This window comes from Hemiscyllium ocellatum, unplaced genomic scaffold, assembly GCF_020745735.1.
Source record: "Hemiscyllium ocellatum isolate sHemOce1 unplaced genomic scaffold, sHemOce1.pat.X.cur. scaffold_1911_pat_ctg1, whole genome shotgun sequence".
Taxonomy (NCBI): Eukaryota; Metazoa; Chordata; class Chondrichthyes; order Orectolobiformes; family Hemiscylliidae; genus Hemiscyllium; species Hemiscyllium ocellatum.
Genome location: NW_026867912.1, coordinates 32,253 through 59,003, shown reverse-complemented (window position 1 = coordinate 59,003; position 26,751 = coordinate 32,253). Strand labels below are relative to the sequence as shown.

At 49.1% G+C, this 26,751-nt stretch overlaps 1 protein-coding gene, 1 long non-coding RNA gene and 1 pseudogene across 3 annotated transcripts; 1 reads left to right on the top strand and 2 right to left on the bottom strand.

Annotated features, from left to right (window-relative positions):
- Window positions 1-26,751, bottom strand: part of LOC132810763 (zinc finger protein 850-like) — a 46,023-nt pseudogene that overhangs the window by 13,311 nt on the left and 5,961 nt on the right.
- Window positions 6,050-10,207, top strand: LOC132810762 (zinc finger protein 239-like). The gene is made up of 2 exons (XM_060822705.1): window positions 6,050-6,110; window positions 6,908-10,207. The coding sequence occupies exon 2, from the start codon at window positions 7,158-7,160 to the stop codon at window positions 7,839-7,841; it is 684 nt and encodes a 227-aa protein (XP_060678688.1). The 5' UTR covers window positions 6,050-6,110; window positions 6,908-7,157; the 3' UTR covers window positions 7,842-10,207.
- On the bottom strand, window positions 19,800-26,033 carry LOC132810764 (uncharacterized). 2 transcript variants are annotated; one of them, XR_009643070.1, is made up of 3 exons: window positions 25,824-26,033; window positions 22,720-22,824; window positions 19,800-22,607 (listed from the first exon to the last, which is right to left on the bottom strand). It is a non-coding gene; the product is annotated as an uncharacterized LOC132810764 (long non-coding RNA). The 2 variants fall into 2 exon arrangements; XR_009643069.1 differs by lacking the exon at window positions 25,824-26,033 and adding an exon at window positions 24,738-25,523.

Sequence of the window (26,751 nt, the reverse complement as noted above, 5' to 3'; positions counted from 1 at the left end):
GCATTTGACAAGGTTCCCCACGGTAGGCTGATGGAAAAGGTGAAATCACATGGGGTCCAGGGTATTCTAGCTAGATGGATAGAGAACTGGTTGGGAAACAGGAGACAGGGAGTAGTATTGGAAGGGAGTTTCTCAAAACTGAGACGGTGACCAGTGGTGTTCCACAGGGCTCCGTGCTGGGAACACTGCTGTTTGTGATATATCTAAATGATTTGGAGGAAGGTGTAGGTTGCCTCATTAGCAAGTTTGCAGTTGACACTAAGATTGGTGGAGTAGCAGATAGTGAAGAGGACTGTCAGAGAATACAGCAGAATGGAGAATAGACTGGAGAGTTGGGCAGAGAAATGGCAGATGGAGTTCAATCCGGACAAATGTGAGGTGATGCATTTTGGAAGATCCAATTCTAGAGCGAACTATACAGTAAATGGAAAAGTCCTGGGGAAGACTGATGTAGAGAGAGATCTGGGTGTTCAGGCCCATTGTTCCCTGAAGATGGCAATGCAGGTCAGTAGAGTGGTCAAGGCGGCATATGGCACACTTTCCTTCATCGGACAGAGTATTGAGTACAAGAGTTGGCAGGTCATGTTACAGTTATACGAGACTTTGTTTCGGCCAGATTTGGAATACCACGTACAGTTCTGGTCGCCACATTACCAAATGGATGTGGATGCTTTGGAGAGGGTGCACAGGAGGTTCACCAGGATGTTACCTGGTATGGAGGATGCTAACTATGAAGAGAGGTTGAATAGATCAGGATTATTTTCATTGGAAAGACGGAGGTTGAGAGGGGACCAGATTGAGGCCAACAAAATCATGACAGGGTGGAAAGCAAGAAATGTTTTTCCCCAGAGTGGAGGACTCAGTTACCTGGGGTCATGAGTTCAAAGTGAGAGGGGAAAGATTTAAGATATGTATGGAAAGTTCTTTACGCAGAGGGTGCTGGGTACCTGGAATGTGTTGCCAGCGGAGATGGTAGGGACGGGAACGATGGTGTCATTTAAGATGTATCTCAACAGATACATGAAAGGGCAGGGAGCAGAGGGATACAGATCCTGAGAAAATAGGCAGCAGGTTTAGATAGAGGATCTGGATCGGTGTAGGCTTGGAGGGCCGAAGGGCCTGTTCCTGTGCTGGAATATTCTTTATTCTATCGGGAAAAGACACCTGCCACTCACCTCATCAATGGCCCTCCTGATTTTACAAAGTGTTATAAAATGTGCTGGACACTCAATGGAATAGAGGCTATTGTATTTGACTTTGATCTATCTGTGGCCATTGGGAAGATGTTTCCATTGGTAGGAGAGACCAGGAGCCGAGGGCACAGCCTTAGCCCTTTTAGAACGGAGATAAGGAGAAACCTCTTCAGACAGAGAGTGGGGAATCTGTGGAATTCACTGCCACAGGAGGCTGGGAGGCCAGGTCACGGAGGGTATTTAAGACTGAAATAGATGGGACAAACATGATTTACCATCCGGTGTGAAAGGAGTGCACTTCCTCAGCTCCTGCAGATCTTTGGCCCGGGGAACGTGCAGTCCCAGCCTCAAACAGCATCGGTCCCACGGGAAGCAAAGGGAGCGAGAGCGGCCAGTCTGGCAGAAAGGAAGCCTCGCTCCCTTCCCGCTTCACCCACTGTCTTCGAACGGGGCACAATCCCCCCACGGGGCACGATCCCCCCCCAGTCCTGGGTGGGATTCGCTGCAGACTTCAACTCCGTGCGGTCACGTTGGGAAGGCGCCTGTGCGTCCGCAGGGTCGGCGATCGATTGAAGGCCTTGCCGCCCCCGGGGCAGGTGAGAGGCCTCTCCCTGGTGTGTGGAGGCGCCGGTGCGTCTGCAGGTGGGACAGCTGGGTGAAGGGCCTTGCCACACTCGGGGCAGGGGTACGGCCTGTCCCCGGTGTGGACCCGCCGGTGCCTCAGCAGCTTGGAGGACCCAATGAAGGCCTTGCCGGACTCGGGGCAGGAGAACGGCCTGTCCCCGGTGTGACCGCGCCGGTGGATCTCCAGCTCAGAGGGGACTCGAAACCCCTTCCCGCATTCCCCACACTTCCACGGTTTCCCCACGGCGCGGCCTCCCTCCAGGTTCGACGCTCCCTCTGACGTCCCACTCTGCTGCGGGGGGCCGGCTGGCTAACTCTCCGCTCCGGTAAAGCTCCCTCCACCCTCGAACAGCGGCATCTCAGTGCTTTACCAGTCAGATCTCTGGAAGCAGGCGGGACAATCCTCCTTCTCCACTCAAAAGATCGATAAAATTCCAGTCCCAATGAGTCAAGCTGGCTGAGGCAATTAGTTCAAGATATGCAGGTAAATCCTCCTGTGAAAGCCTGTAAATTAGAAAGTCATCGCTGTCAGTATCACGTAGAATCTCAGAGTTTAACAGATCGATTTCACGGAATATTCATTCCACGCCCATAACCCAAAATCTGTGAGTCTCCATCCCACACACTCTCTCCCTACTGCCGTACCTAATACGCTCCCTCCCAATTTTTCTGATTCCTGACATTTGGCAGATCTAGCTCCAAGAAAAGTGAATTAGAACCCCTACAGTGTGGAAACAGGCCCTTTGGCCCAACAAGTCCATACCGACCCAACAAGTCCAGACCGACCCTGTGATGAGTATCCCACCCAGACCCATTCCCCTATATTTACCCCTGACACGTGCACCTAAGCTACACATCCCTGAACACTCTGGGCAATTTAGCATGGCCAACCCACCCTCACCTGCACAAGGTTGGACTGTGGGAGGAAACCGGCGCACTCGGGGGAAACCCACACGGAGAGTCGCCCGAGGCTGGAATTGAACCCAGGTCCCTGGCACTATGAGGCATCGGTGCTACCTACTGAGCCACCATGCCACCCTCATGCAGTTTGCTAACCTAGTTATCTGCCCCCCCCCGCCTCTCTTTCTACCATATTGACAGACCAAGATGTGGGGGGGGTGGAGAAAGAGAATCAGAGCAAGAACTTTGCTTTGGTAACAAGACCTAGAACATGCTCGCTCTGAGGATGACTGTAGTGGAGTCACTCAATACCCAAGTGAGACTGGAGGGACCCTATAGCGGAATACACTTACAGGACTCTCTGGATATAGAGAGGAATGAGTCTGACTAGATTCATCTACAGAGTCAGCATTGAGCCCAGTATTCTCCTGTCCTGTAACGGGTATGACTGGAAATACATGACATGTTGTGGTTCTGTTCGCCGAACTGGGAGTTTGTATTGCAGACGTTTCGTCCCCTGTCTAGGTGACATCCTCAGTGCTTGGGAGCCTCCTGTGAAGCGCTTCTGTGATCTTTCCTCCGGCATTTATAGTGGTTTGTCTCTGCCCACTTCCGGTTGTCAGTTCCAGCTGTCCGCTGCAGTGGTCGGTATATTGGGTCTGGTCGATGTGCTTATTGATTGAATCTGTGGATGAGTGCCATGCCTCTAGGAATTCCCTGGCTGTTCTCGGTTTGGCTTGTCCTATAATACTAGTGTTGTCCCAGTCGAATTCATGTTGATTTGTCATCTGCGTGTATGGCTACCAAGGATAGCTGGTCGTGTCGTTTCGTGGCTAGTTGGTATTCATGGATGCGGATCGTTAGCTGTCTTCCTGTTTGTCCTATGTAGTGTTTTGTGCAGTCCTTGCATGGGATTTTGTACACAATAAGGACTGCACAAAACACTACATAGGACAAACAGGAAAACAGCTAATGATCCGCATCCATAACACTACTATCTTCTCCCAAACTTTGAACACATAACATGGCTACAACACTCTATGATATAACTAGAAATAAATTATAAATCAAATTTATACAACCATAAATAAATACATATTGCAGAGTAACACGAGATATATCCAAGTCCAGTATGATTTTTACTGTGCAGTTAAACGAAACTTGAAAGGGTTCAGAAAATGTTTACAAAGATGTTGCCAGGGTTTGAGCTATAGGGAGTGGCTAAATAAGCTGGGGCTGTTTTCCCTCGAGCATCGGAGGCTGAGGGGTGACCTTATTGAGGTTTATAAAATGATGAGGGGCATGGATAGGGTGAATAGACAAGGTCTTTTCCCTGGGGCGGGAGAGTCCAGAACTAGAGGTGAGAGGGGAAAAGACATAAAAAGGACCTAAGGGGCAACTTTGTCAGTCAGAGGGTGGTGCGTGTATGGAATGAGCTGCCAGAGGAAGTGGTGGAGGCTGGGACAATTGCAACATTTAAAAGGCATCTGGATGGGAATATGAATGGGAAGGGTTTGGAGGGACGTGCTGGCACAGCGGACTAGATCAATTTTGGCTATGTGCTCGGCATGCACCAGTTGCACATAGGGTCTCTTTGTGTACTATACATCTGTATGACTCTCAATGCTGTCCAGGCGAGTCAGTGATGTTACAACAACACTGGACCAGCAATCCAGAGGCACCAGGCAAATAATCTGGGCTCATGGGTTCAAATACCAGTAAAAACAAACATTGGGGAAATTAAATTTAAATTTTTTTAAAAATCTGAATTGAAAACTAGTCTCAGTCATTGAGAGAATGAAACTTTTCTGAAAACCCATTTGATTCAATAACGCTCTTCAGGGAAGGAAATCCGTCAGCGTTAACTTGGTGCTGCCTGCATATGACGGCTCACATGCTTGACTTTTAAAATGCCCCCTAAAGTCTGGCAATCCTCTTGTCTGAAGGGCAGTTAGTGACAAAAACATTGTTGGCCTTGCCAAAAAGAAAGCCCACATTCCATGGAGGAGTTTTTCTCGAATGTGACTTCACATCTGCGAATGGGTCACATCAGAACATCCAGACAAATAAGCACCAAAATGTCTGGTGCTGCAAGAGTACAGCAGGTCAGCCAGCATCTGAGGAGCAGGAGGTTTGATGTTTTTGGCATAACCCCTTGATTAGGAATGTGGGGTGGGCCCAAAGGGACTGAGAGATAAATGGGAGGGAGGTGGGACTGGGGGAAGGGAGCTGAGAATGCTATGGGTAGATGAAAGCGGGGGAAGAAGGTGACAGGTCAGAGAGGAGGGTGGAGCAGATAGATGGGAAGGCAGATGGACAGGTGGGATAGTTCAAAAGAGCAGTCCCAAGTTCGAGGGTTGTATCTGGGATTGGGCAGGGGCCGGGAGGAATGAGGAAACTGGTGAAATCAATATTGATCCTGTATGGTTGGAGGGTCCCAATGCAGAGGCATTCTTCCTCCAGGTATCAGGTGGCCTAGGACCCTGAAACCACATGGCATCAACATCGATATCACCAGTTTCCTCACATTCCCTCCCCCTCCCACCCCAGCTCCAACCCTCCAACTCAGCACCACCCTCTTGAACTGTCCCACCTGTCCACCTTCCTTCCCACCAATCTGCTCCACCCTGTTGCCATCACCACCCACCCAACCTGCATCTACCTTACCCCCAGCCCCACTCCCACCTTCCTATTTATCTCTCCGCACCCTTTCCACCCCTCCCCCTCCGCAATTCCTGATGAAGGACACGAGAGAGACAGAGACAGAGACAGAGAGAGAGAGAGACACAGACACAGAGGAGCAAAGACAAACAGACACAGAGGGACAGAGACAGCGATCTAGACCAATGCATCCAGCATATGCACCTTTCCTGAGTTCACCTCCTTTCACTTCACTTCCTACAAACCAACAGTTTAATCCCAAAATGAGAAAAGAAATGGAATAGGAGGGGTGAGAAGAGAGGGTGCTGTACTCACAGAGGTTGGTGCAGTCTGGGGTAACACTCAATCTTCATTCAGAGAGAGAGAGAGCAGCAGGAGCTCATGCTACAACTTCCGCATTCAGACAATGAGGGGATGCTCTGATTGGTAGGAGGACCAGCCTTCCTTCCTTCCGGTCCTCCAAAGCTCCCCATTGGTCATGCCTCCCCGTGTCGAGGTGAAGGGACGGGCGCGTGGGGGTTGGTGGAGGAGAGAGGTCACGTGGGCGTGGGCGTCACAAAGACCAGCGCCGCCGCACGGACGGGCACTTCGTCCAATGAACGCGCGGTCTTTGTGACGACGGCGGTCCCTCGATTCACGTGACCGGATGCTCCTGCACATGCGCCGTTGCGGGGGGGGGTTATGGGGAGCTGATGTTGTGTTGGTCTGGAGGGTCCCTGTGTCCAGGAAGAGGTGAGTGTGGCTCAGTCAATGAGCATCAGTCAGACCCTGCTGGAGCATGGGGAGGGAGGTGGAATATTAGGTACAGCAAGAGTTAAAGAGTGTGTGGGATGGAGTTTTACAGCTTTTTTAGGTAATAAGTCCCTTTCTGGACAATACTGGGGGATGGGTAATATCAGAAACAGCAGAGTGAGAATTGAAGAAAAGTGTGTGTGTGTGTGTGTGTGTGGGGTGGAGATTTGCAACACTTTTTAAAGTTAAAAATCACAACTCTAGGTTATAGGAGAAAATGAGGTCTGCAGATGCTGGAGATCAGAGCTGGAAATGTGTTGCTGGAAAAGCTCAGCAGGTCAGGCAGCATCCAAGGAACAGGAGAATCGAGGTTTCGGGCATGAGCCCGTCTTCAGGAATGAGGAAAGTGTCCTCATTCTTTCCTCATTCCTGATGAAGGGCTTTTGCCCGAAATGTCGATTTTTTTATTTTTTCCCTGCTCCTCGGATGCTGCCTGACCTGCGGTGCTTTTCCAGCACCACACTGATCTCCAGCATCTGCTGTCTTTTTCGCCTGGAGGTTTTACTAGCTACCTGATGAAGGTGCAGAGCTCTGAAAGCTCGAACTTCTAAACAAATCTAATGGACTACAACCTGGTGATGTGTGATTTTTTTTACCTTTGTACACCCCAGCCCAACACTGGCATCTGCATATTGTAACTTGGTTGTTTTAGGGAAGTTCTACAGAAACTAGAATGATCTGTTCTGAATTCCTGTCATGTGCAGGCAGCAATGACTTTTGTAATCCCCTTTTCACAGGATATGAGAAGAGCAGCTTTGCAGGTAGAGCTCCCCAAATGAGTACCATGTGAAGGTCTGACAGAGCCCCTTGATTCGTGGGACAGGAGAGACGTCCCTCTTTCAGTCCAGAAGGGGAAAATTCTTTGAACGTTTTTGTCTGCTTCAGTAGGCTCTTAAAGTATCATCTTTACCTGAACCACAGGGGCACGTGCCTGAGCCAGTTTGCCCACTGTGGGGAAAGGAAGTCTCAGGAGGCATTCCGCGCGCCATGGAGAAACCGTGGAAGTGTGGGGATTGCGGGAAAGGATTCCGCTATCCCTCCATGCTGGAGATCCACCACCGTGTCCACACCGGGGAGCGGCCCTTCACCTGCTCCGTCTGCGGCAAGGGCTTCACCCAGTCGCCCCACCTGCTGTCCCACCAGCGGGTCCACACCGGGGAGCGGCCCTTCACCTGCTTGGTGTGCAGCAAGGGCTTCCCTCACTCGTCCAGCCTGCTCAAGCACCAGCAGGTCCACACCGGGGAGCGGCCCTTCACCTGCACCGTCTGCGGCAAGGGCTTCACCCGCTCGTCGCACCTGCTGACCCACCAGCGGGTCCACACCGGGGAGAGGCCGTTCAGCTGCTCCGTCTGTGGCAAGAGCTTCTCTCACTCGTCCAGCCTGCTGCGGCACCAGCAGGTCCACACCGCGGAGCGGTCCTTCATCTGCTCCGTCTGCGGCAAGGGCTTCTCTCACTCGTCCAGCCTGCTGCGGCACCAGCAGGTGCACACCGGCGAGGGTGCCTTCACCTGCTCCATCTGTGGCAAGGGCTTCCCCCACTCATCCGGCCTCCAGATCCACCAGCGGGTCCACACGGGGGAACATCCTTCCGATAGACCAGAAGTGCACATAATACAGAGGAACTTCAATTATCCAGAATTAGATGAACCAGCACGGTGGCTCAGTGGTTAGCGCTGCTACCTCACAGTACCAGGGACCCGGGTTTCATTCCTGCCTCAGGCGACAGACTGTGTGGAGTTTGCACATTCTCCCCGCGTCTGCGTGGGTTTCCTCCTCGTGCTCCGGTTCCGTCCCACAGTCCAAAGATGTGCAGGTCAGGGTGAATTGGCCATGCTAAATTGCCCGTAGTGTTAGTTACATTAGTCAGAGGGAAATGGGTCTGGGTGGGTTACTCTTCAGATGGTCAGTGTGGACTGGTTGGGCCTGTTTCCACACTGGAAGGGATCTAATCGTCAAGCGACTGAAATACACCCTGCATGTGTCCTTTGGATAATCGAGGTTCCTGTGTATTCCAAAAGTGGCCTAACCAACGTCCTGTCCAGACCCCAACCCCTATACTCAGTGCTGTGACCAATAAAGTGATCTGCAGAATCTGCGGGACTTGCTTAATCCTGGGAGGTAAATCACGTGTTTCTCCTTCTCTTGCAGGTGGATCCAAGATTTCACTCTCTGTCCCATTGAGTCTCCAGTCAGGTCCTTCAGCTCAACTGGTCTCTCTCAGTATTTCTGACCCATGTGAGCCTCTACGCACCTCCCCTTCACTCGCTCACATTTGATTTCCCTTACAGCAGCATTCCCTTCAGTTCCTTTCTCCCTGACGTCTGTATCCAGCTTCTCCTTAAACGCCGTCCACCTCGACCTGCTACTGTGGGGGTCATTCCCGCTGCAGACAGAGGTCTCTCCTTTGTAACCTCTTCAAAAGATTTACCGCTGACTTCTCCCTTCAGTCTTTTCCATTTCTGGGTCTCCCCGCTGTTGCAAAACTTGGAAGGGTTCAGAAAAGATTTACAAGGATGTTGCCAGGGTTGGAGGATCTGAGCTACAGGGAGAGGCTGAACAGGCTGGGGCTGTTTCCCCTGGAGCGTCGGAGGCTGAGGGATGACCTTATCGAGGTTTACAAAATTATGAGGGGCATGGATAGGATAAATAGGCAAAGTCTTTTCCCTGGGGTTGGGGAATCCAGAACTAGAGGGCATAGGTTTAGGGTGAGAGGGGAAGATATAAAAGAGACCTACAGGGCAACGTTTTCATACAGAAGGTGGTGTGTGTATGGAATGAGCTGCCAGAGGAAGTGGTGGAGGCTGGTACAATTGCAACATTTAAGAGGCATTTGGATGGGTATATGAATAGGAAGGGTTTGGAGGGATATGGGCCGGGTGCTGGCAGGTGGGACTTGTTTGGGTTGGGATATTTGGTCGGTATGGACGGGTTAGACCGAAGGGTCTGTTTCCGTGCTGTACGTCTCTTGACAAAGCCTTGTCTGAGGGTGAAATGTTGTCATTCCCGTTGATGCGGGTGGTCCCCTGTCTGTTGTCCTTTTTGTTTCCTTTCTCGGAAAGGACCTCGCGGACATGGGCAGCGTTCCCGAGCCCCGCTCCGGAACGGGCTGTTCCGTCCTCTTCCAGCCCCCGGGGGAAGGGGCAGCTTGAGTGCAGTTGGAGAGTGGGCCGTTCACCGGGAGGGTGCCAATGGGACGGGAGAGCGGTACCGGTAATGGGGCGAGGGGGAGATGCCTCAGACCGCCAGACACTGGGGCAGCTGCTCACGTGCTCCTTTTGGATCTCACAGCACAGGGAGGCCATTCATCTGATTACCTCTCTGCCTCTGCGTCTGTCTGTCTCTCTGAGGTGACAGCGGATTCCAGCATATTGCTGCTTGCTGGGTAAACCTGTTTTTCCTCTGTTTTCCCCCTCTCTCTCCTGCTCAAACCCCTGAACTTCAGGCCGCCCCTGACCTTGTCACTATCAGTGAATAGGGAACAGCTTTTCTTCCTCCACCTTATCTGAACCTATCACAATCTTCCCCACTTTCACCAGTTGTATCTGTGTGTGACCCTCTCTTTCTGTGTCTCTTTCTCTCCTAAGCCCCCTCCCTCACCACATCCCATTCACCCACCCCCTCCTGTCATGCTCCCACTTTCAAACGGTCTCGTTGTGTTTTCACTGCCTCTTCCCCATCGTTTCCGTCAAGCACCTCATCTCACGCTTAGAACCCCTGCAGTGTAGGAGCAGGCCCTTCAGCCCATCCAATTCACACCAACCCTCCCTCACCCAGACCTCTGCCCATAACCCTGCAATTCCCATTGGCTAACCCACCTAGCCTACACATCCCTGGGCACTATGGGTAATTTAGCACAGCCAATGCACCCTAACCTGCACAGCCCTAGGCACTATGGGTAATTTAGCATGGCCAATGCCCCCTAACCTGCACATCCCCAAACACTATGTAATTTAGCACGGCCACTCCACCCAAACCTGCACATCCCTGGATACTATAGGACAATTTAGCCTGGCCAATCCTACACTAAGGGTGGATTGGCCATGCTAAATTACGCATAGTACCCAGGGATGTGTAGGTTAGGGTCGATTGGCCATGTTAAATTACCCAATCCTACACATCCCTGGGTACTGTTAGGATAAAATAGGTCAAGGGAGGGTGGAGCTATAGCTGCTGTTTGGGGAATCGAAACTGTTGCTTACGTGGCCAGCTCAGCTGCCAACGCCCAAATGAGCCCAACAGGAAACACCTCGCAAACGCGAAATGTCCTAATAAGGCAATGCTTAGTAGCTCCGCGAAGCTCTGCTTAGCAAAGAGTATATCAGGAGCAGATTTGGGAGGGGAAGGCAGAACGCGCCTTCTCCAGTGAATGCATGGTGATTCACTGTATCAGCTACGATTCTGCACTAAAGCCTGCTTGTGCCAAACAATTGAGCGTCTGTTGTCTCTCCTCCTAAAACGAACATGCAAGGACAGATTCCGGCCTTACAGTACTATGGGTAATTTAGCATAGCCAATCCACCCTCACGTACACATCCCTAGGTACTATGGGTAATTTAGCCTGACCAATCCACCCTAACCTACACATCTCTGAGCACTATGGGTAATTTAGCATAGCCAATCCACCCTCACCTACGCATCTTTGGATTGTGGGAGGAAGCCGGTGCACCCGGAGAAAACCCTCGCAGACGCATGCTGGAAACGTGCAAACTCCATAGGGACAGTCGCCCCTGAGGCTGGAATTGAACCCGGGTCCCTTGGCGCTGTGCCCACTGAGCAACCCCTTATAATCCGCCTGCGTTAAGATCCTTTTGTCACCTGGAGGAATGTTACGGGGGGAGCGGGGTTTAAGTCTTCTCTGAGCTGAGAGAGGACACAGGAGATGCTCCTCATCATGCTTTCATGTGTCACGTTGTATAATTCTTAGATTTTACATGTAAATGTCTAGTTGGGGTTAGAATTCTTGTAAATATAGACAAACGGAAACACTTGTTGAGACATTTCACCAAACCCCAAGTAGGCAATTGACATGCCCGCCCCTGAAAAGAGAACCTTTCGTGGGGTCAGAGTTGACATTGAGAATAGCGAAATGAACACTGTCCCCGTCGTGTTTGTATTTTTGCTGACAGAAGGGCAGTTTGCAGTCAGCAGGACCTGTGGGACTACAGGCTTCGGGCCAGGTCTGCGCTCGGGAGCGTACATCCCAACGGGAACCAGAGGCGTTGCTAACGTTTAAGCCAGCTGAGCTTAGCAAGAAAAGGCTGCGACCCTGTGCTTGAACTGATCAGCCGAAACTTTGGGCGTAGCCAAGGAGATCTGAAGGCGAAGCTAACGGGAGGGTCTCCTTTCTCAAAAAAACCGGAAAACATGAGGGATACCAGGAAGAATTCCGCTGAATTCCAGAGAGCTGTGGCATGCTGTTGATTTGGTACAATGAGCTTTTAATGTGAACTCTCACGAGGGAGTGCAAACGAACTCAAGTTGAAATGTAGCTCCGTAAAGTGTGTAACAGTCAGAGCGTTGACCGTTGTTGAACGTTTTGATGCGGTCCAGTTTTTCTTTTGTTTTTTAAAGATGAGATGATGTTTTGTGGTTTTTGGATGGGTTGGGTACAGAGTGGGAGGTAGGGTGGGCTGGGATCTTCCATGTTGATGGGATTTGACAGTGAATTTTGCTTCGTCAATTATTCAGACTGTGTGCCTGGAGAGAGGGAGGGTCTGACCCTTGGGAAGGGTGCTGGCGGGGTGTGGGCGGGAGGTGAACCTTTGCAATGTCCAATCAGAAGGCTAAGTGTTAAGATAACAAGAGCCGATATTTAGCAGTCGATAAGTGCAACATGTAAGCAGTTTGTTCATATGCAGCTCAAAGGCTGTCCCCAAAGTTAAACTTAGTATGGCGCCTACCCACTCAATCCAGTTACCCACCCCATTTCAGGGTGGATATGTGAACTATCACTAATTTTGGTTCTTCTGACGAATAAAACATTTAAACCTAGCTGTTCAGGAAAGCAAACAAGTTTAAAACTACAGCCATGCTGCAGTTAAACTCAATAGACTTACTCAGAGCAAAATACATGTTCCCTGAAAGTAGTTGAAAGTTAACATAGTTGTATTAGGTGTAGAAATATCTGTTTAAATGGAGCGGTGAGCTTTCCCAATGTAGACAGGGCTCCTCGAAACGTGGCAGTGTCCCCCCTGCAGCTGCAGAGCGAGACAGGAGAGTTTGTTTTTGTGAATGAGCAGTTGTAGCGCGAGGTGGCTGTTGCTTGGTGACGGTGAGGCTCCCCCGGCCCCGCCCATCCCCCCGTGCAGACGTCACGCGGGGGTGAAGGCGGTTGGGAGGAGAAGTCGCTCGAGCGGGGAAGCGGCGGCCGTTAGGAAAATGGCGCCGTGCGGCCCGGGGCAGACCCCCGTCACTGGTCACCGCCGCCTTCCTGGTGCAGCTGCTGTGTCACGGCCACACCGGCCGGCTGTACAGCAGGCAGGAGCCGGTGACCATTCTGGAGGCGGATGGGGTTAAGGGCCTGCTTGGGAACTGGTCGGCCGCCTGGGTGGTGGAGTTCTACTGGTCGTGGGGCGGCCCCTGTGTCAACTATGGGGCCACCTGGAAGGTACTGGGCCCGGGAGGTGAAAGGTGAGGCAGGTTGTGGGGGGGACGGAGGGGAAGGAATGTGGGGCCTGTCCTGTCATAGTCACATTTTACACTCACTTTCCATCTGCTTTTACTGGCGCTTCTGCTGTTTACCCCTCACTGTGTTTTAATCCTTGTGCTGTTTACCCCTCACTGTTACTTGTGCAATTGCTGAGGGTAGTGTGTAAATACTAGTGAAGGATACTATGCACCAGCATGTATATGTTCCTCAGTTATTGAAGGGGCAGGACCTGTTGAGAACGGTTAGTAAAGCAGGTTGTGCACTAAGTCTTGTTAACATGGATATGTTCATTGGAAAAGTTGACTTTTTATTATTTAGAGTCGTAGAGATTTTCAGCACGGAAACAGATCCCCTCAGTCCAACCTGTCCACGCCAACCAGATATCCTACATTAATCTAGTCCCATTGCCAGCACTATATCCCTCTACACCATTCCTATTCATATATCCATCCAGATACTTTTTAAAGGCTGTAATTATACTGGCCTCCACCACTTCCTCTGGCAGCTCATTCCATACACACACCACCCTCTGCAGGGAAACATTGCCCTTCAGGTATCTTTTATATCTTTGTGGCCTCACCCTAAACCTATGTCCTCTAGTTGTGAAGGTCACCCCAACACGGAGGAAAAACTTAAAAACATTGAGCAGCCAAACAAATGCAAAAGCAATCAAATATTGAGCCACATGGGGGAAAAAATATCGCTCTGCCCTTTTTGATCTCCGATAGGCATTTGGAAACTGAAAATCTGTCAATAACACCAGCATTGCTACAGAGCATATTGTGTACACTCCTTGGTGTCAACAAGCAGGGCACATGTTTGCCAGTGTCACCAAAACATTGGGCGTGTTCCTCGCTGTCAGCAGAAAAGGGGCGAAACCTACTTTTGATGGACAAAAAGGCTCACTGGAGGACCGGAAGGAGACTTGTCCTCCTGCCATTCGGAGCTCCCCTATTGGTGAACGCGGAAGTTGGGCCATGAGGTTCTGAAGTTCCTGCCCCTCCCCTCTCTCAATGAAGATTGAGCTTCACTCAGACTGCAGCTTCCTTCCTCTGTCCAACATCTGTGTGTACCGCATTCTCTTTTCTCACCCCCTTTTCCATTTACGTTTCATTCTGGGGTTCAATTGTTGACTTGGAGCAACTGAAAGGAATGGGAGTGAATCCAGTGAGGGGACAGACTCTGGAAAAATTAGTCCAAGCCTTTGTCTCAATTGACAAAATAGACAGGCAGGAGACTGGAAGAATGCAGCAAGCCAGGCAGTATCAGGAGGTGGAAGAGTTGAGGTATCTGGTGGAACCCTTGTTCAGGATTGGGGGTGGGTATAGGGAGAGCTGTGGAACAAGGGTGTGCTGGGGGCAGGGTGATGAAGTGAGGATAGGTGGAGACAGGTAGAAGGTACAATAGACAATAGGTGCAGGAGTCAGCTCTCTTGCCCTTTGAGCCAGCACCACCATTCATTATGATCGTGGCTGATCATCCTCAATCAGTATCCTGTTCCTGCCTTATCCCCATAACCTGGTTGGTGAATGGGAGGAAGGAATCCAGTTGGCAGGGAAGAGTGGAAAGGGCTGGGAAGTGAGTTGGGGGATGGGATGGGAGATTATTTGAAATTGGAGAACTCAGTGTCGAGTCCTCCGGGCTGTGGACTGCTCAGACAAGATGAGGTTTTGTTCCTCCAATTTGTCAGAAGGGGAGTGGGAAGGGGCATTAAAATGGGTGGAGACTGGGAAGTCCGCAAAGCCTCTGCGGACCCGGCTGTGATGCTCGGCAAACCATTCCCCAAGTTTACGGTTGGTCTTCCTGACGTAGAGAAGACCACAACTCGCAAAGCACAGTGGGTCGAGCAGTAGGACAGTCGTAGTTTGAGGCACAAGCTCTTCATCAGGAATGATGCGTGGATGTTCAGAGGGGCATCAGCGTCCTTCTGTGCCAGTTGTCAGACAGGTGCAGCAGGCAATGAGCAAGGCAAGTGGTGTGTTAGCAAGAGGAATGGAGTTCAGAGATGGGAATGTCATCCTGCAGTTAGGGGGTCATTTGAATAAATTCAAGGTTGAGTTAATCTGATTTTTGAACAAGAAAGAAGTCGATGTTTATTGCGGAAGGCAAGGTGGCACAGTGGTTAGCACTGCTGCCTCACAGCGCCTGTAGATCCGGGTTCAATTCCCGACTCAGGCGACTGACTGTGTGGAGTTTGCACGTTCTCCCCGTGTCTGCGTGGGTTTCCTCCGGGTGCTCCGGTTTCCTCCCACAGTCACAAAGATGTGCGGGTCAGGTGAATTGGCCAAGCTAAATTGCCCGTAGCGTTAGGTAAGGGGTGGGTTGCGCTTCGGCGGGTCGGTGTGGACTTGTTGGGCCGAAGGGCCTGTTTCCACACTGTAAGTCTAATCTAATCTAATCTAAAATGGTTTTAAGCCCAGTTTAGAACAGTTCCAGAGTCAGACAACACAGAAACAGACCCTTCAGTCCAACTAAACCATGCTGACTGTGTTCACAAACTAAACTAGTCCCACCTGTGTGTATTTGGCCCATATCCCTCTGAACCTTTCCTATTCACGTACTTATCCAAATGTCTTTTAAACCTTGTTACTGCACCTACATCCACCACCGTGTCTGGACATTGATTCCACACACAAACTACTCTCAAAAAAAAGGCGCTACTCCAGTCTTTTGAAAATCTTTCTTCACTCACCTTCCTCATTTGCTCCCTAATCTTGAAACCCCCATCCTAGGGAAAGGACACCTGCGGTTCACCTCATCTACCCTCCATGATTTTATGAGCCTCCTTTTAAGGTCACATCTCAACCTCATGTGTTCCAGTGAAAAAAGTCCCAGCCTATCCACCCAGCTGTAGGTATATTCATATCCAGTTATGAATTGTTCAATGCTGGTGCTGACTCGAAAGACCGAATGGCCTAGTCTTGCTCCCAACTCTCTCACTCTGTGTCCAGGACAGCAAGAGGCCCTAAGTCAGAGGAGCAGAAATTAGGCCATTCAGTCCATCAGGTCTAATCACCCCATTCAATCGTGGCTGCTAGGTTTCTCAACCCCATTCTCCTTTAACCCTTGATCCCCTTGATACTCAAGAACCTATCTGTCTCAGTTTTAAATATCCCCAGTGACCTGGCCTCCACAGCCTTCTCTGAAAATAGATTCCACAGATTCACCGCTCTCTGGCTGAAGAAGTTTCTCCTTTCTAAAAGGACTTCCCTTTACTCGAAGCGCTGCCCTCTGGTCTGAGTCTGTCCTACCAATGGAAACATCTTCGCAACATCCACTCTGTCTGGGCTGTTCAGGATTATGTATGTTTCAATTAGACCCTCTTCCCCCCCGAGTGTGGGTCTTTTAATCAGCATGAACCAGACCATTCAGGATGAGGTACAGCAGGGATTGGGGTCAGCAAAATGAGAATGGAGGGAGAGTGTGTGGGATGGAGATTTTCAGCTTGGGAATGAGAGAGAAAAGAGGGTTTGCTATAAATTAGAATTGATCGGATGGGCCAAAGTGTGGTGGATGGAATTAAATTTTGAGAAATTCGAGTTGTTGCATTTTGGTCAAGCAATTCAGGCAGGACTGACACAGTTAAGGGGAGTGTTGCAGAACAAAGAGACCTTGGAGTGCAGGTTCCATAGTTCCTTGAAAGTGGAGTCTCCGGTAGACAGGATAATGAATGAGGCATTTGGTAGGATGGCCTTTATTGGTCAGAGCATTGAGTAGATGAGTTGGGAGGTCATGTTGTGGCTGTCCAGGATGTTGGTTAAGCCAATTTTGGAATACTGCGTTCAGTTCTGGTCTCCCTACTGTAGGAAAGATGTTATGAAACTTTGAAAGGGGTCAGAAAAGATTTGAGCTGTAGGGAGAGGCTGAATAGGCCAGGGATATTTTACATGGAGCATCAGAGGCTGAGGGGTAAACTTATAGACCTTTGTAATGGGCATGGATAGGGGGGGGGGAACCTAAGGTCTTTTCCCCAGGGTAGGGGAGTCCAAGAAATCTAGAAGGCATATGTTTGAGGTGAGAGCATAATGATTTAACAGGGGTCTGAGGGGCAATCTTTTCACATAGAGGGTGGTGCATGTATGGCACGAACTGCCAGAGGAAGTGGTGGAGACTGGCACAATTACAACATGTAAAAGGCATGTGGATGTCGGTCTGTTCTCAGCTCTGCTGGATTTCTGTTGAAGCTTTGACCCCCCCCCCCCCCACCTGCCACAACTGTCTTTACACCTTCTGGGACAATAAAACATTCAGTCAATCAAGTCCCAATGCACAATCTCCCAGCCTGTGAACCATCCAGGCACAGTGTAGTCACAGCAGGGAATCAAACAAGAAAAATGAAACAACATTAAACGCGAGCACCTATTTATTTCTAATGTTGTTTCATTAGGAAGTAAACCAGAAATAAGGCTCTATTTGTATTTGCAGAATGATATTTGCAGATACATTCTATTTTGCTCAAAAAATACACAATCAGTAAGCAGTCAATCCATGTAATTTACAAAATATTACACTTTGGAAATAGAACCAGTCTGACTCAAGACTGGGACACAGACAGACTCTGACCTCACACCTTTAATGCATTATGTGAACTGAGATGTCACATTTTGCTATAAAACCTCGAGTTATCTTGATAAGGTGCCTTGCAAGAAGGTCTGGGATTTACATGTGAATGATAGCTGCAATCCAGTCTAAAAGATGAAAGACTTGACAGTCCAGGTTTGTTCAATATATCATTTCGGTGGCAGAACGCGATAATGTTTTTCTATAAGTTATGTCTTAAGATCTTATTCTCCACAACCACCTGAAGGATCAGCGCTCTGAAAGCGAGTCATTCCAAATAAACCTGTTGAACACTCACCTGGTGGTGTGATTTTTAACTTTGTCCCGGTTAGGATGGATTGACCATGCCCAGAGATGTGCAGGTTAGGTGCATTAATCAGGGACTAAAAGTTGAGCAATAGGGGGTAGGGGAATAGGTGTGGGTCTGTTACCCTTTAGAGGGTCGGTATGGATTTGTGGGGCTGAGTGGCCTGCTTTCACACTCTGGGGATTCTCTGAAGGGAAGGGATTGGCACAAACTCATTATTTTTTTTTGCTTCCCAAAATCAGACCTCCTCACCTCTCAGCAGTATCCCAATGTTGTGAAAGATATTAACTTTCAGGTGGAGTTATCCAAAATTCAGAGAGATGTCAGTCTTGACGTTTTTGCTTTTCTGCCCCTGGAAGATCCTGAATCAGCACCTTCAGGGGAATTAGTTAGATCAGAGTGAGAACAGAGGGGGAGAGAGAGTGGGATGGTGCTTTCAATTTTGTGAAATAACAAAAGAAAAGAACTTTCCGCAGAAAGTAGAATTGCTTGTTCAGAATTTCTACCCTGCACTGACAGTGATGATTTTTGTAATCTCTTTTTACATTTCAGGATCTGAAGATGGAAGTTTCAAAATCAACAGATGAAGGCCTAATGCCCAAAACGTTGACTCTCCTGCTTCTTGGATGCTGCCTGACCTGCTGTGCTTTTCCAGCGCCGCACTTTCTGACTCTGACTCTCCAGCGTCTGCAGTCCTTACTTTGACGTCCATGTCTGACAGTCATTCAATCCAATCCATCGGGACCGCAACAGTTTGCAACTATGATTCTGTGAGGAGCAAAGCTGTTTGGGTACGTTTTCAGCATCAGTGGGACTGGATGAGAGATCCTACCGTTACAGTGCACTGAGTGAGGAGCGTGCAACAGCTCTACGGTTTGGAAAGAGGAATTCACGGTGGAGAGAAGCTCCACATGCGTTTGTGCGGCTGAAGCTTCGGCCATGGAGAAACCCGAGGAATCCCGCCCCGTGGAGAAACCATGGAAGTGTGGCAACTGTGGGAAAGGCTTGTTTCCCGTCTGCCCTGGAGACTCATTGGCGCAGTCACACTGGGGAGAGGCCGTTCCCCTGCCCTGACTGCAGGAATGACTTAAGCGATTCCTCCAACCTCCAGACCCACCAGTGGATCCACATGGGGGAGAGGCCCTTAAGCTGCCCCGAGTGCGGGAAGGCCTTTACCCAGGCCGCCTCCTTGCTGACCTACCAGCGGGATCACGTGGCATTGCAGGAGGATTGAAAGAAGGACGGCCGAGTGCCTTTACCAACTGGACTATCAACCCAGTTCCAGTGGCTCCTGAGTTCGATTCCCACAACAGATGGCGGAATTGGAATTTGGTCAGAAATCTGGAGTTCAGAATCTAACGGTGAAACTATTGTCGGTGGGGTGGAGGTGGAAAAAAACCCCCTTCTGATTCACTCAGTTCTTTTTTAGGGAAGACTTGAGCAGTTATTAGAGCAGTCGTCCCAGCTGCATCCTTTACCCGCTCTGGCCTACACATGACTCCAGACCCACAATAGTCTGGTTGACTCTATGCTGCTCATCCAACTTACTTGGATACAGGTTGAAATTGCTGAGTGAGGCAATACTTCCTCCAGATTATGGCTACACCAAGGATCCAATTACAAAGGGATAACTCAGTGGTGACCAATAATGAAGAAAGTGAGGAGTTGCACTTTGACCTTGAGCTGTTTTTAAAAAATTGCTACTTTTTCTACACCTTTCTGCTGGGAGATTCTGAAGCTGTAACAAAGTTGGGTCACAATAAAGATTACCTGATCTTCACACTGAGCTCATACTCTCAATGAGAGCTTTAAACTGCAACAGGTTTTTGGTTTAAAACTGCTGATTTCTTACAGGAGAAAGTTAGAACTGCAGATGCTGGAGATCAGGGTCAAGATTAGAGTGGTGCTGGCAAAGTACTGCAGGTCAGGCAGTGTCCGAGGAGCAGGAAAATCGACATTTCGGGTTTGCTCCAGACTCCACCCTCCTTACTGTGTCAACCATCTGTGAGTAAGGTACTCTCTTCACAACTCCTTTTCCATTTTTTTCATTCTGGGCTTCAATTTATGACTTGCAGCAACTGAAAGGAAAGAGAATGAATCCATGGAATGGACAGAATTGGGAAAAGTTTGTTTATAACAGAGTGTTTCATGTATTGAGTGAATGTAAAGAGGAAGTGGTGGATACATGTTCAGATGCAACGTTTAAAAGACATGTGGATAAGTACATGAATAGGGAAGGTGTGGAGGTATATGGGCCAAACACTGGCAAGTGGCACTAGTTTAGTTTGAGAACATAGTCAGCATGGAATAGTTGGACTGAAGGATCTGTTTCTGTGCTGTCTGACTGTAACTGTTCTTTCGTGGTCTTAAAACCATTTTCTTGCCTTCCACTTTAAAAATGTCTACTCTTCCTGTATCCAAAACATAAACCACAAAAAAATACACCTCATCCACACAACATAAAAATCCACACTTTGTTGTTCAAAAATCAGATGAACTCAGCCTTGAATAAATTCAATGACTCCCTAACTGCAGGAAGACATCCCCACTTCCAATCTCAGTTCAGCCTGCTAATATACCACTTGCCTTGCTGCACCTGTCTGACAACTGGCATTGACTGATGTAGAAGGATGCCTGTAATCAAAGCACTGATCACAGGGTGGTCTGGTTTCAGGACCTGATTTCTCTATCCTCTGTTGATCTCCCTGTTCCCACAGACTAAGATGTCGGTCTGTTCTCAGCTCTGCTGGATTTCTGCTAAAGCTTTGACCCCGCCTTTTATAACTTCTGGAACGATAAAATATTCAATCAAGACCCAAGCCACAATCTCCCAGCCTGTCAACTATCCTAATACAAGGTGTAGTCATAGCAGGGAATCAAACAAGAACAATGAAACAAAATCGTAAATAAATAGGTACACGTGCTTAATGTTTGTTCATGAGGAAGTAAACCAGAAATAGGGGTCTCCCAGGAATCTTCCAGTGCCCTACTTGAGGAATTCTGTCACCCTTACACCTATGAAGATCCAGCTATGAATTACAACAACATTTACACCAACAGAAATAAAGCAACGGTTATCAAATAGAGATAAACAGCACGGAAATAGACTGTTTCTCTATCTCATGCACACACGAGATAGATCATCCATGGGGGTGGGTTTGTATTTGCAGCATGATGTTTGCAAATACATTCTACTTTGCAAGGTTTGTAGCTCAGGTTGAAGATTAGGGTGTAGGTTTGATATCCAGACGTTTCATTACCTGGCTTGGGAACATCATCAGTGGCGACCTCCAAATGAAGCGAAGCTGTTGTCTCCTGCTTTCGATTTATATGTTTGGCCTGGATAGGGTTCCTGGGGTTTGTGGTGATGTCATTTCCTGTTCATTTTCTGAGGGGTTGATAGATGGTATCTAGATCTATGTGTTTGTTTATGGTGTTGTGATTGGAGTGCCAGGCCTCTAGGAATTCTCTGGCATGTCTTTGCTTAGCCTGTCCCAGGATAGATGTTGTCCCAGGATAGATGCTGTCCCAGTCAAAGTGGTGTTTTCTTTCATCCGTATGTTGGGCTACGAGGGATAGAAGGTCGTGTCTTTTTGTGGCTAGCTGGTGTTCGTGTATCCTGGTGGCTAACTTTCTTCCTGTTTGTCCTACGTAGTGTTTGTGGCAGTCCTTGCAAACCCCCGGAGTATGGGTCTGGGTGATATACGCGTCGGCAGGTCGGTGTGGACTTGTTGGGCCGAAGGGCCTGTTTCCACACTAAGTAATCTAATCTAATCTAAAAAGATTTACAAGGATGTCGCCAAGACTGGAGGATTTGAGCTATAGGGAGAGACAGAACAGGCTGGGGCTATTTTCCCTGGAGCGTCAGAGGCTGAGGGGTGACCTTATAGAGGTTTATAAAATCATGAGGGGCATGGATAGGATAGATAGACAAAGTCTTTTCTATGGGATGGGAGAGTCCAGAAATACAGGGCATAGGTTTAGGGTGAGAGGGGAAAGATATGAAAGAGACCTAAGGGGCAACCTTCTCATTTAGAGGGTGGTACGTGTATGGAATGAGCTGCCAGAGGAAGTGGTGGAGGCTGATACAATTGCAACATTTAAAAGGCAACTGGGGGAAATATGGGCCCCGTGCTGGCAGGTGGGACTAGATTGGGTTGGGATATCTGGTTGGCATATACGCGTTGTCCAGGTTCAGGTGGATTGACAGTACTGAAATACCCATAGTGCCCAGGGATGTGCACGTTAGGTGCATTAGTCAGGGGTAAATGTTGAGCAATAGGGGTAGGGGAATTGCATGGTGGGTTACCCTTTGGAGGATCGGTGTGTAGTCTTTGGGTCGAGTGGCCAGCTTCCACACTGTGGGGAGTCTCTGAAGGGGAAGGGATTTTTGTAAACTGTGCAAGGCAACGCAGGCGTAGTGCGGGGGCCTGCTGTTGGCCTTGCCCTGCCCCTTGCACCTCCCCCTGTTGTTGAGCTGTCTAAAACACAGCTACTCTTTCTCTGCCCTTTTGCTGGGGGCATCTGCAGCTGTAACAATGTTGGGCCACAATAAAGGTAACCAGAACGTACTGCTGGGCTCAGGCTCTCATTGAAAGCTCCAAGCGGTTTTTGTTTTAAAGCTGCTCATTTCTTGCAGCCTCCTGCACTAAGTTTCCAAAGTCGTGTATCAGATGGAGCAGTGAATGAGTAGCTGGTTTCGTTAGAAATTATACACTTTTCAGGCGTGCAGGCACTGCATCATTTCATCGGCAGTTTACTGGCAGCACTGGGAGGTATGGGCTGTGTTCATTAGAAAGGAGGTGGAGGTGCTGCTGTTGGACTAGGTGGGACAAGGTTGAAAAATCACAACAGTGGGTTATAGTCCAACAGATTTATTTGGAAGCACTAGCTTTCGATGCGCTGCTCCTTCATCGGGTAGCTGTGGAGCAGGATCATAAGACGCAGAGTTAAGAGCAAAAGGTCCCAGTGGCATGCAACTGATATGATATATTGACAAATGTAGATTGATGTTAAACATTCAGCACACTTACCTTAATTGTTCACACCATTGAATAAAGGAGTTGGGACATCATGTTGAAGGTGTACAGGATGTTGGTGAAGTCACTTGTAGAGTACTGAGAAGGCTTGTGGTGGCCCTGTAATAGGAAGAATACTATTACAGAGGGTTCAGTAAAGATTTACCAGGATGTTGCCAGGACTGGAGGGTTTGAGTTATAAGGAGAAGCTGAGACTGTCTTCACTGGAGCACAGGAGGTTGAGGGGTGACCTCATTGAGATTGATATGATCATGAGGGTTCTAAGTAACATGAACATCAAATAGCGAGGAGCCTGCACGGTTATGTCAAGTGAGTGGGGGAGAAATTGTGGCATTTGGATACTTTAAATCCATCAGAAACAGCATCTCCATAGAGCATACTGTGCATGTCAGGTGAGGTGCCAGAAGACTGGAGGTTGGCTAACGTGGTGCCACTGTTTAAGAAGGGCGGTAAGGACAAGCCAGGGAACTATAGATCAGTGTGCCTGACATCAGTGGTGGGCACATTGTTGGAGGGAATCCTGAGGGACAGGATTCTACCTTCATCTAGGTGGATGGGCTGGGACTTTTTCACTGGAGCATTGGAAGTGGAGATGTGACCTTATCAACGTTTATAAAATCATGAGGGGAGAGATGAGGTGAACGAAGGGTGTCCTTCCCCTAGGGTTGGGGTTTCAAAATTAGGGAGCAAATTTTGACGGTGACAGGAGAAGGATTTTAAAAAGACTTGAAGGGCACAATTTTTTTTTACACAGAGTAGTTCACGTGAGGACTAAATGTCTAGAGGATGTGGTGGATGCAGGTACAGTAACGTCATGAATAGGAAAGGTTTGGAGGGATATGGGCCAAAACACTGCCAGGTGGGACTGGTTTAGTTTGAGAACATAGTCAGCATTGACTAGTTGTACTGAAGGGTCTGTTTCTGTGCTGTCTGACTCTGGAACTGTCTTAAAACTGGATACTGGTCTTACAACCATTTTTTTGCCTTCCCCCACAAGCATCCACATAAAAATCACGTGAACTCAGCCTTGAATATATTCTATGACCTCCTAACTGCTGGAAGACATTCCCACTTCTGAACTTAATTCCTCTTGCTAATATGCCACTTGCCTTGCTCATTGCCTGCTGCACCTGTCTGACAACTGGCACAGCAGGACGCTGATGCCCCTCTGAACATCCACGCATCATTCCTGATGAAGAGCTTGTGCCTCAAACTACGACTGTCCTACTGCTTGACCCACTGTGCTTTGCCAGTTATGGTCTTCTCTACGTCAGGAAGACCGAGCGTAAACTTGGGGAATGGTTTGCCGAGCATCACAGCCGGGTCCACAGAGGCTGAGCGGACTTGCCAGTCTCCACCCATTTTAATGCCCCTTCCTACTCCCCTTCTGACAAATTGGAGGAACAAAACCTCATCTTGTCTGAGCAGTCCACAGCCCGGAGGACTCGAGACTGAGTTCTCCAATTTCAAATAATCTCCCATCCCATCCCCCAACCCACTTCCAAGCCCTTTCCACTCTTCCCTGCCAACTGGATTCCTTCCTCCCATTCACCAACCAGGTTATGGGGATAATGCAGGAACAGGATACTGATTGAGGATGATCAGCCACGATCATAATGAATGGTGGTGCTGGCTCAAAGGGCAGAAGAGCTGACTCCTGTCCCTATTGTCTATTGTACCTTTTACCTGTCTCCACCTATCCTCACTTCATCACCCTGCCCCCAGCACACCCTTGTTCCACAGCTCTCCCTATACCCACCCCCAATCCTGAACAAGGGTTCCACCAGATACCTCAACTCTTCCACCTCCTGATACTGCCTGGCTTGCTGCATTCTTCCAGTCTCCTGCCTGTCTATTTTGTCAATTGAGACAAAGGCTTGGACTAATTTTTCCAGAGTCTGTCCCCTCACTGGATTCACTCCCATTCCTTTCAGTTGCTCCAAGTCAACGATTGAACCCCAGAATGAAACGTAAATGGAAAAGGGGGTGAGAAAAGAGAATGCTGTACTCACAGATGTTGGACAGAGGAAGGAAGCTGCAGTCTGAGTGAAGCTCAATCTTCATTGAGAGAGAGGAGGGGCAGGAACTTCAGAACCTCATGGCCCAACTTCCGCGTTCACCAATAGGGGAGCTCCGAATGGCAGGAGGACAAGTCTCCTTCCGGTCCTCCAGTGATCCTTTTTGTCCATCAAAAGTAGGTTTCGGCCCTTTTCTGCTGACAGCGAGGAACACGCCCAATGTTTTGGTGACACTGGCAAACATGTGCCTTGCTTGTTGACACCGAGGAGTGTACACAATATGCTCTGTAGCAATGCTGGTGTTATTGACAGATTTTCAGTTTCCAAATGTCTATTGGAGATCAAAAAGGGCAGAGCGATATTTTTTCCCCTATGTGGCTCGATATTTGATTGAGCAGCCAAACAAATGGAAAAGCAATGTTTTTAAGTCTTTTCCTCTGTGTTGGGGTGACCTTCACAACTCGAGGACATAGGTTTGGGGTGAGGCCACAAAGATATAAAAGATACCTGAAGGGCAATGTTTCCATGCAGAGGGTGGTGTGTGTATGGAATGAGCTGCCAGAGGAAGTGGTGGAGGCCGATATAATTACAGCCTTTAAAAAGTATCTGGATGGGTATATGAATAGGAATGGTGTAGAGGGATATAGTGCTGGCAATGGGAACTAGATTAATGTAGGATATCTGGTTGGCGTGGACAGGTTGGACTGAGGGGATCTGTTTCCGTGCTGAAAATCTCTACGACTCTAAATAATAAAAAGTCAACTTTTCCAATGAACATATCCATGTTAACAAGACTTAGTGCACAACCTGCTTTACTAACCATTCTCAACAGGTCCTGCCCCTTCAATAACTGAGGAACATATACATGCTGGTGCATAGTATCCTTCACTAGTATTTACACACTACCCTCAGCAATTGCACAAGTAACAGCAAAGGGTAAACAGCACAAGGATTAAAACACAGTGAGGGGTAAACAGCACAAGCGCCAGTAAAAGCAGATGGAAAGTGAGTGTAAAATGTGACTATGACAGGACAGGCCCCACATTCCTTCCCCTCCGTCCCCCCCACAACCTGCCTCACCTTTCACCTCCCGGGCCCAGTACCTTCCAGGTGGCCCCATAGTTGACACAGGGGCCGCCCCACGACCAGTAGAACTCCACCACCCAGGCGGCCGACCAGTTCCCAAGCAGGCCCTTAACCCCATCCGCCTCCAGAATGGTCACCGGCTCCTGCCTGCTGTACAGCCGGCCGGTGTGGCCGTGACACAGCAGCTGCACCAGGAAGGCGGCGGTGACCAGTGACGGGGGTCTGCCCCGGCCGCACGGCGCCATTTTCCTAACGGCCGCCGCTTCCCCGCTCGAGCGACTTCTCCTCCCAACCGCCTTCACCCCCGCGTGACGTCTGCACGGGGGGGATGGGCGGGGCCGGGGGAGCCTCACCGTCACCAAGCAACAGCCACCTCGCGCTACAACTGCTCATTCACAAAAACAAACTCTCCTGTCTCGCTCTGCAGCTGCAGGGGGGGACACTGCCACGTTTCGAGGAGCCCTGTCTACATTGGGAAAGCTCACGGCTCCATTTAAACAGATATTCCGACATCTAATACAACTATGTTAACTTTCAACTACTTTCAGGGAACATGTATTTTGCTCTGAGTAAGTCTATTGAGTTTAACTGCAGCATGGCTGTAGTTTTAAACTTGTTTGCTTTCCTGAACAGCTAGGTTTAAATGTTTTATTCGTTAGAGAACCAAAATTAGTGATAGTTCACATATCCACCCTGAAATGGGGTGGGTAACTGGATTGAGTGGGTAGGCGCCATACTAAGTTTAACTTTGGGGACAGCCTTTGAGCTGCATATGAATAAACTGCTTAAATGTTGCACTTATCGACTGCTAAATATCTGCTCTTGTTATCTTAACACTTAGCCTTCTGATTGGACATTGCAAAGGTTCACCTCCCGCCCACGCCCCACCAGCACCCTTCCCAAGGGTCAGACCCTCCCTCTC